The following is a 10,032-nucleotide window of genomic DNA, read 5'->3' as shown; positions in this document are numbered from 1 at the left end:
CCTCTGTCTCAACTGTGTGCAGTAATGGTGCGTGGTAATTGATGTTGCTGCAGAATCATTCCAGCCACCCAAGAGACTGGATTTCAGCGCACCAGCTAGCTACCGTAATCTGTTCACTAGCTTTTGTTTTCGCTGTCATTCTCCATGGGACAGTCGAAGTAAAAGCTGTTTAAAATCTTGGAGGAGACTGATCAAGCAATTGAAGTATAGGAGAGGGCACTTGAAGTCGAGGATCTGACCATGGGTGAACTGCAGACAGCACAGGGAGAAGGAAATAAGAATACGACTTTTCACCTAAAATGGCATCTTTGATTCTTCAGCATCATCAATACCTTCTCTCACCATTGACGTCATATGCATTTTGACAAGCAAGCAAAAAAGAGTGAATTCTGGAGAGCAAGCAGGTGGTGGCGCAAGGTAACTGGATTTGGAGGGTGGAGGAAAGCAATACGGGGAAACTACTGGTACAGGTGTGAAGAAGGAACCTAGGAGATTCCAAGAAAAGCCAAATTCCATGAAGGTGGGTTTGTTGGGAGAAATGAAGGAGGTAGTGAGAGTGGTCATTATCTAATGATTCAGCAGCTAGTGACTCTTCTACAAATAAAACGAGAAAGCATCAGGCAGCTGCTGTTTGAGATTTTCATAAGAGAAAAAAAAAAGTTTTTAAGTTTAAAAGGAATGTGTCTGCACAAAAGGCTACAATCATTTGGCAAAACTGAGTCACGAGTCACTAATGAGGCCACACCAATTTGTCTTGACCGGCGGATGTACAAAGGTATTATTTCTTGAATCAATTCTGGGCTATTACTTCCTCAGCTGCATTATTATAAACTGAAACGTGGGAGCCTTCTTTAACACCAAGTAGTTGGGTGTAGATCCCGCGTGGGGCCGGCTTCTTACACCCCTGATATGACCTACTAACAAATGGTAGAAATTGACATTTTCAGATTTTTTTTATAGCTAACAAACGAACATGGGAACGGACACAATCGTCTACTAAAAAATATAATGAAGAACAAAGAGGAAGCACGAGTAGGGATGGCAATGAACCCTTTTTTTTGTTTGTTGGAGTATCTTATCAAAATCAAACATTTGTTTTGTTGATGCAAGGATCGGATCGTTTTTATGTCCTTGTTAGGAAACTAAACAACAAGAAAAATATTTTCCCTTTGCTTCCTATTGGATCTAAAAGAAACTCATTTTTCTACCCGTTTTATCTTATTGTCGGATAAATAAAAGTTAAGGTGAGATTATTTTTAATCCACTGAGTCTGGGTTTGTGCCAATAGGAAGAAATGTCATACAAAAATTGTCCTTTTGATAATTGTTTCGTGGGAGAAAAAAAAATTGAAGTAAAAATTTAGTTAATTTGGATTTTGTACACCATGAATTATTGAAGTCCTCCCCATTTCGTTATCAAATCAAGTGATAATAATAAATGATGGACCTGTTTTTGTTTAGAAAAAAGACTAATCTTCAATATGAAAACGAACCCTTGCTCTCTTCAGTATAAAAATAAAGAAAAAAAACACTTCATTTTACGGTCTACACCAAACCCAAGCCAAAAAACAAAATTGGAGGGAGCCGACAGCTTCTAGAGCTGGATTTTAGCTGTATTAGTTAAGAAGTGAGTAAAGAAGATTGAATTTTCTAGTGACAAGGGTCCTCTTATAACTTTGAAAATGAGACCCTCTTCTTTACTTATGAAAATGAAACCCAATCCCTCAACTCTTGATTAAACTCTTATTTATGGGGTTGGCTTGTCCTTTGTACTACCCCTCTCACATCCTTCTTCATTTGTCAAAAGAAAAAGGGTCTTTCATTATCAAAAAGGAGCTCGCATTCCCTTTAAAAACTCCACATAAATAGTCTATGAAAAAAAAAAAAAAAAAAAAAAAATTGAAATTCTGGCAAGCAATTGGGTGCGTCCACTTGGGTGGGAGTGAAAGGGAATAAAACTTTTTAAGTGTATTTGTGGAAGCTCTTGCAAGAAGACAAAGCCACAGTGCTCTTAAGAAAGGAAGAAAAATAAAGAGAAGATATAAGGGAAGTGCAGATCCCGTATTCTCCTCTTTGGGGCCGTTTCTTTCTTATCTTGGCTTTCCATCATCCCAAGCCAATGACAATGACCTCTCTTTCATCTTTCCTCTTGTTTATTTCCTACTTGCTTCCCCCACCACTGTGCAGTAGTTGTTTGTCATTCAAATCTAATCCCTCCTCCACTGCTGCTTCATTTTCCGATCAGAGATATCGAGCATATCACAGCAGACTCTGGTTTGGACAGTGGAATCTACTTGAGAGAGAACTACAATCTTTCATCGCAGTGAAGACAATCTTTCCTCTGATAATTACATTTCCAATTCGGATAAGGATAATGGGAGTTGGGATGGACGGATGTCGTCGGCGATTGCTTCATTTCTCAGTTCCCATCACAAACTTATTTTTTTCCGCTGAGTCAATCAAACTAAACCAGGTGTAGCTGTCAGCAGTCAAGTGCTCTTGATGGATTGATCTTTCTCTGGACCCGTCATTCGAGAGAGAGAGAGAGAGAAAATTACTAGAGGTTCCGTTCCAGGTTCCTTTCTTCCCTTTTTGGCTTTTTGACATTTAGCAAAAGATAAGTGGGCGCTTCGCGGTAAGCTCGGGAAGGGAGAGCGACGTAACCTAACCTTTTTCTCTCCATCCTTGTCCCTTCTTTCTAAATCTCATTTATCCCGTCTACTTGAAATGAATGATTAATGGTTTACGCAATACCTGGCGGGTGGGCCCATGGGTAGTGAACGATACTCACTCGCACCCACCCTTATACACTTGGTCAAAGAGTACAAATTCAGTTAGGTTTCAAATAATGAAAGCCCTCCCCGTAGTCAATTCCTGAAACCGTAGTAGTCATTGCAGGAGCAACAGCAGCAGCAGCCCCCTGACAAAAACACCAGTTTTCCGAAGATAGGCTGCTGCCACCCAACTCTAGAACCTTGGCGAGCGCTTTGGCCCAACTTTCTGGAAAAAAATTATGTGGCAACATCATTCTGCATTAGACCCCATTCACAAACAAACTTGTATACATTTTATTTTATTTATTTATTTAATGCTCTTATCCCGTGTCTGGTCCTAACTACAACATACGTGTCCCCTTCTCCTTTTTTATCAAATTGTTTTCTTCCTTATCATGGTGATTAACAAGGCAAAAGGTTCATACACACTTACCTTCACTTTTCCAAGATATCAATAATTAATACCTATTTCTTTATTTCTTACGAGTTATGAGGACAGGAATTGGGGAGTCTTCTTTTATTCTAAGGTTTGATTTTTTTTCCTCTAAATAGAGATTACAATTGCCTTTTTAAGGTTTGGCCAAATGAATCCCTACTTTTGAACCTTGTATTTTTTATGTTTGATTATTTAGAACCGGTACCTCTAGAGGGAGATTTATCGAATCATTTGAGATGTCTGATAGATAAAATTGTATTACTATTTCTATTTTAGCACAGAACTAAGGGTTTGTTAAAAACCCCATGGAAAAAGAGAAAAATAAGAATTTAAGCATTATTATTCTCAAAATAAGTTAGTAAAAATAAGGATTTGATTATTATATATTTTTTATTAAATATTTTTAAAAATAATAATGGTTAATTTCTTATTTTTTTTCTAAGGTTCCAAACAAACAAACCCTAATTATACATTTGATCTTCGAAAAACTAGAAGGATTGATCTGGGTAATGACCATCACGTTGGTTGCACGGAAATGAGGCTATGTCACGTACAATAATAGAGAATAAAATTTCACAGTCTCCATTATAGGGTTTTGAATGATGCTAAGCCTCGAATTCCTAATTGTCTCTTTAACAGATTTTTTAATAGCAAAATTTGCACCACATCCAAGCATATTCTAAACATTTGGGTTCGATGACTCATCATGAAAGGACAACCCCTTCACATAATCACATGTGGTGGAACCAACCAGGAAATCCTCTGGCTTCGGGGGGCTTATTTCCGAGTTTTTCTGGTTCTGATCATTGTGTAATATTTGTGGCGATAGGGTAAAACTGTAGAGGATAACGACTGCGATTCATTATTCATGTAGTCAGCTCTGCGCCACCAGATAAGGCGGGAAACGATCTGGACCGTTGTCTTTCTGCATTTATATCTCCCCCTGCTCGCTGCGGTCTCCACGTAACCAGAAGAAACGTTAACTCTCCCTGTCAATGCTATCCATGATTCAGTTATTCCATTCAAATTAATTGGATAAAAAATATCTACAAAATATAATTCGTTTATTTATCTTCATATCTCCCAGTTGGCATTTTCATTACCAAGCTAAATATTATTTTACGAAAGTTTATATACTATCTGAAGTGAGAAGCACATCAGAAGCTCACTGGGGCCATTCATCCTAAATACGTCAAATAATCTGAGTCATCCATTGCTCGTACAAGGGACCCACCCACCTCTGTAACCAATTAATATCAACGGCGGATGGAACCCCGTACTTAAAAATTACAAAAAACCATTAAAACGAGTACCAGCGAAAAAAAAAAAAAAAATTAACCTCCAGAGAGTATATAGATATAGGCAAATAGCAGAAGAAGAATGGGAGAAGTTGGCTCACAGAGGTGCACAGCTCCATCCGCCGTTACAGCTCTCACAGTAGCAGAGACAAAAATATTTTGTTCCGGAAACTTCTTCTGCTACCGGCCGCGCGTCCAGACATATCGGCTTCTGCGGCGATGTTCCATTGATGATGGAGAGAAGATGAGGAGCTTTCATCGCTGGCCATGCCTCTCCCCTATTCCGACTGCTTCTCCGACCTGCTTTGCGGCGAAGACTCCGAAATTTTCGCCGCGGACGTCCCTGACGTCTCGCCGGAGTATTCCACGGATCTCGAGCTTCCGGCCGACATCGATGACTTTATAGAAGGGCTTGTGGCGGAGGAGAGGGAGTACTCGCCGGGACTGGATTATACTGCCAGGTTCCGATCGAGATCTCTCGACGCGACTGCGAGAGAGGAGGCTATTACATGGATTCTCAAGGTAACACATCTCTCTGCTAACGGACGCCGCCGGCTGTAGTGCTCCATACCCCTTTCGCTATCACTTCCGGTTTAGCGCGGCGCACATTAGCTCCGTAAGGGGGAATCTGTTAAAATGTGTTGCCTCTGTTCTCTACGGCGCTGGTGTGGGGAGACGATGGTTTAACAACCGGCAAAACAAACGAAGCAACTAACACTCGCGAAACGAAAAGAAATTGTACAGGCTTAAACAATCGAGAGTACTGGAATATCCGCTAACGTGCGCCGGGGAATCCCTCTCATCAGAATGCGCCAACGGTATGTACGGGACGCCGCCGACAAGGGGTGGTTACCGCAGGGATCTCCGTATTCTATCCATCTGAAAATACCATAGAAAAGCGTTAACCACGGATGCGACGTTGGATCCATAGCGAGAGACTAAACAAACCTTCGGCTTCCCGCCGGCGCACGTTAAAGAGTTCGGCACGATTACAGTTTTCTTTTTCTTTTCTCCCATAAATGCCATTCACAAATAACAATTTCTACATTCCCATGGAGATTGGGATCTACCATTGTTTCTCATCATAATTCCCAGAAACGTCTTTTTCCGATGATGATATCTTTAATTGTTTTTTCTTCTTTTTTTATTTACTAGATTAAAATGAGGGAATCTCTTTAACATATTGCAATTTGCAGGTGCATGCCTACTACCATTTCCAACCGTTGACGGCGTATCTCTCCGTAAACTACATGGATCGGTTTCTTGCTTCTCACCGGTTGCCGGTAAGCTGCAAAGACTTCATTGAAATCTCTCAGCAATTAGTTTACATGATTGCTTTTATAATTTTTTTCTGAAAAATTAACGAAAAAGAAAAAAAAAAAAACTGTTTTCAATTTTTGTTCTTTGTCGCACGACCCGGTTCTTTTGGTGGTCTTTTTCAGTTTTAAGAAAACGTAACAAAATGATATATCGTTTTATCGTCACAGCAAGCGAATGGGTGGCCACTGCAGCTCCTAAGCGTTGCTTCCTTGTCGTTGGCCGCTAAGATGGAGGAAACCCTAGTTCCATCTCTCCTTGATCTCCAGGTACCAATCTTAAAGTTATCTACCGTGTGGTGACTCGCGTCCTAATCGCTCTTTTTCTCTGAAGTGATAGTAGCTTTTGTAGGTCGAGGGTGCACTATACATCTTTGAACCTCGAACAATTCGCAGAATGGAGTTTCTCGTTCTCAACGCTTTGAATTGGAGACTCCGATCCATTACACCCTTTAGCTTCATCAATTTCTTTGCCTACAAGGTCGATCCGAGTGGAGCTTTTACGAGGTTTCTTGTTTCACGTGCGATGGAGATTATTCTAGCCACAATTCAAGGTTGTTTGATATTAATTATGCGATATTGACTGGAGATTTTGATTACATCTGGCTGAAACCTGAATGATTTCTCACAGAGATTGATTTCTTGGATTACTGGCCGTCGTCCGTTGCTGCGGCTGCCATGCTGTGTGCGGCGAATGTGTATCCGAGCTTGGCTTCGGTAAATCCCGGAAAAGCTGTAACTTGGTGTGTTGGCTTAAGCAAAGTAAGGAAGTAATTGTGATTATGGTTTTGTGTTGCGGGTGTAAACCTAATGAGGATTATGCCAACTCGAAAGGATATTGGTTTTTGCAGGAGAAGATCATCTATTGCTATCGACGAATGCAACAAGTTGTGGTGGAGAAAAATAGCAAGAGAAAGCCCCCGAAAATTCTGCCCCAACTCAGAGTAACGACCCTGACTGAGATGGGATCGGGGGATTCCTCCTCCTCGTCCTCTTCCACTTCGAAGAAAAGGAGGAAACTAAACAATTGCTCATGGGTTGATAACGATGATGATGACGAAGAGGATGATGATGATGATAATAAGGAGGGATTATAACCAGGAAAATTATAAGAAAAAAAAAAAGGGTGACTGCAATAAGGCTTATTATAAGATAGGTTTGGCAGAATCCTCAAGTATTTTTTAGAGGGTTGTGAGATTGGGGTTAACAAAGGGATGTAGATTATATATCGAATATGATTAGGCGTTGGAGGGTTTTTTTTTTTTTTTCTTTCCCTTTGGTGGTGGGTATTGATATTTGTTGATTTTTTGTTTTCCTTCCTTTTGCGAGAGGAGCAAAGGGAGGAGAGTATGTCTTTGTTTGTTGAGTGTAGAGAAGAATTCAAAGGGAGCATTGATTGTTGAATGAAAGGGGGAGGTGATGGTGGGTCATGCAAGGGATGGCAAAAGGAGAATTGATGTGGTTAGGTAAAAGAAAAAAAAAAAAAAGGAAGAAACAAGGAGAGAAGAAGAAAACAAGGAGCCTCTGTATTGAAGTCTGCACAGTGCCGGGAGCTCCAGTCAAGCTTTCTCTGAAGTCGACCACCATCATTGCCTCGAGAATTTCAACTCCTTGCTTTTTACTATTCATTTATTTAAAATGCAGGGAGAAGTGTAACCTGTGTGTATGAACCAGGAGAGTTTGTGTACACGCGTGAGTCCTGCGTGTTTACAGCATTGTCAGTGTGTATCTGGACACGGAGTGAAAGGGGTTTCAAAAGGCGAGAAAAGAACCGCCTCCCTTCATTCCCGGCCGCGCCCCAGATTGTCTTAGTTTTTCGCCTAACCAGTGAGGCCTGTTGGGATGGTCTTTCTAAGGCGTGTTTGTTTGTATTTGAAATCATCAATGACATTTTACATATTTTTCATGATCTCTCTCATCAAATTTAAATAAAAATACTCAAGTAGCGTGATATTATTTAATTTTTATCCCTTTCTCTATACTCTTTTATCTTCTTTCGCTTCCTTTTTGCATGGCATGTGCTTGACACCAGGCATTTTTGTATTCTCTCTCTTTGTTTTGTTTAGGGTGTGCAAGAGGGCGCCAAGAACAACGTTGGAATCGGTCCCATGGCGACTGGATTGTTGACACCACTTTGAAAGTGATGGGTGTGAAAATCATCCCCCCGTGACCAAACAAAAAAAACACACGCTCCTCTCCTCTCTTTTCTCCACCTTTCCACCTCTCTTTTCGCTATTTTTTTTTTTTTTAAGTCATCCAAGTCTGTTACTTTGTACAGTGACTGCCTCTAACTCAGGGCCATAACACATTGACTATTGATTTGTTTGACTATTGACTGACCGCATCTTAAAACTCAACCGCCCCATCAGTCGATTTGGATGTTGGCATGCCTCTTCAACGGCTGCGATCGGCGTTAAATTTCGTACAGCTTAACTCGTTGTGGGTCCCCAATTTAAAAGCTGGATGATGCTTTCTAGACTAGTGAGGCCATGGATGGACAACTTTATGTCAATAACTGGTGGGGCCAGAGGGCCAAAGTGGACCCAACCCCGCTGGTTCGCTGCAATGAAGAATCGGGTAATCGACCCCAAGAAAAACAAAAACAAAACGAAAGCAAAAGCATTGAAAAGGAAAAAGTCCAGGTGAAAATGAGAGGTAATTGAGAGAATAAAAAAAAAGAAAGCGTCGCGACATGATGCCCAGCTTCCACGAAAATTCTGCAACCGACCAAGTTAAAGATACGAGGCCCAGCTATCTTTCGGATTATCCATTTGATTTACTAAGCTAAGCAAAGTAATCTTAAAATTAATCGGGAAAAATTACCGGCAAAACGAGGGGATTACTAATTAGGCAATTAGAGAACTCACGTGCCACATGTTAAAGCAGAAAATGCCACCTACCAGTTTTAGTGGACACTCGTCAATGAATCATGTGTGTCCGAAATTTTCTGTCGCTGCTGCATCGTGAATTGAACGGTCATGATGGGTTGATAATGATCGGACCCACAAATCTTGCAGTGACTAATCCTGCCACCTTAAGCGCTCTCTAGGCGGGGGATCCACGGGGATGGATATTATCGGTTGGTGAAGAGTGAAGAGAAGAGGAAGCAGGAAGCTCCCGATTTCTGTGTCAACTTTATGAATTATGAGAGATGTTTCGCCGTTAATGGTTAATCGACTTACTCTTTCCAAAATTAAGGTTGATATGACGCAATCTGGATGTCTTCTGTTTTTTAAGGGCCCGCCCACTCGTCTGGGTCCCACAGATTCTTGTCACGTGTGTTCTATGCCTAGTATTTTTTAAAAGACAAAAGTCTCAGTGGGAGAATAATCAATAATCGCGCCCTTTATGAAATGGAAGAGAAAAAGCTCCACTTCTCATCTCTCATGAACAGTGAGCTACACAAAGAAAGCGAAGTAGGATGGTGAACTTTCCTGTTTTTTTTTTTTTTTTTTTTTTTGTTTTGTTTTTCCTTGGTAAGAAGCAGGAAGCTGAACTGGATGGAAAAGTTTCTGCAAAAGGAATGATGATAATTAAAAAGAGAAGAGAAAACGGATGAAATGAAGAGTTTGTTGCTTTGTTAATGCTTATCAGTTGCTGAGTTGCGAAAGAAAAAGTAGATCATTCAAGAACATGATGAATCAGGGTTTGTGAATATAAACACTCTAACACAGGGGAAGCCCAGAAGAGCACTAACACCCCTGAATAGCCAGCAGCCTTTGCTTTTTTATGTTTTGAAGCTTGAAGGCAGGGCCTCACTCTCTCCCTTCCCTTATCTTCTGTCTATTCATCCTTTTTTTTTCTTCTTCTAAATGCTCTTCAAAGTGAGGAATCCTATGAATAAACCCAAAAAGCCAAAGATCCTTTTCACCACCCAATGAAAAGAAAAAGGGAAAGAAGGAGAGAGGGGCAGAATCTGCGTCTTTATAAGCTTCCTTTGCTGCAGCATTTTAGCTTTAGAGTGTGCCCATGACAAACTACCTTTCAGCTTTCAGTCTCTCACCTTTTTCACTGTAAATTCCAGCTCGTGGGGCGGATTGGGAGGGTCCGAATAATGGAATCAAAAGTTGGAATCATAACGAATTTTTGGAGATGGATGGTGTTTTTTATGCTGAATGCAAGACACAACTGCACTCTCTCTGGTCCTAGCGGCTGGGGCTGCCTCATCGTCTTCACCTTTTCTTCTACTATCATCACTCTTGTGCCCTG

The 10,032-nt window shown here is 40.8% G+C and overlaps 1 protein-coding gene across 1 annotated transcript; it reads left to right on the top strand.

Annotated features, from left to right (window-relative positions):
- The first annotated feature begins 4,604 nt into the window (after positions 1-4,604).
- Positions 4,605-7,732, top strand: LOC137941230 (cyclin-D1-1). Its single transcript, XM_068786551.1, has 6 exons — positions 4,605-5,029; positions 5,704-5,790; positions 5,995-6,093; positions 6,176-6,377; positions 6,455-6,585; positions 6,675-7,732. Exons 1-6 carry the CDS (start codon positions 4,775-4,777, stop codon positions 6,918-6,920), a joined length of 1,020 nt encoding a protein of 339 aa, XP_068642652.1. The 5' UTR covers positions 4,605-4,774; the 3' UTR covers positions 6,921-7,732.
- The last annotated feature ends 2,300 nt before the right edge of the window (positions 7,733-10,032 follow it).

The sequence above is a fragment of the Aristolochia californica genome, unplaced genomic scaffold, assembly GCF_029961685.1.
Source record: "Aristolochia californica isolate CCGP_79_NKW_82.1479 unplaced genomic scaffold, dmAriCali1.0.hap1 SCAF_9, whole genome shotgun sequence".
NCBI lineage: Eukaryota > Viridiplantae > Streptophyta > Magnoliopsida > Piperales > Aristolochiaceae > Aristolochia > Aristolochia californica.
The sequence above is the reverse complement of the archived record's forward strand: the minus strand, read 5'-3'. Positions and strand labels throughout refer to the sequence as shown.

Coding starts and splice junctions, on each gene's coding strand:
- LOC137941230 (XM_068786551.1), top strand. CDS start 4,775: ATGCCTCTCCCCTATTCCGACTGCTTCTCCGACCTGCTTTGCGGCGAA. Junction 5,030..5,703: donor CTATTACATGGATTCTCAAG/GTAACACATCTC, acceptor TGCAATTTGCAG/GTGCATGCCTACTACCATTT. Junction 6,094..6,175: donor CATCTCTCCTTGATCTCCAG/GTACCAATCTTA, acceptor TAGCTTTTGTAG/GTCGAGGGTGCACTATACAT.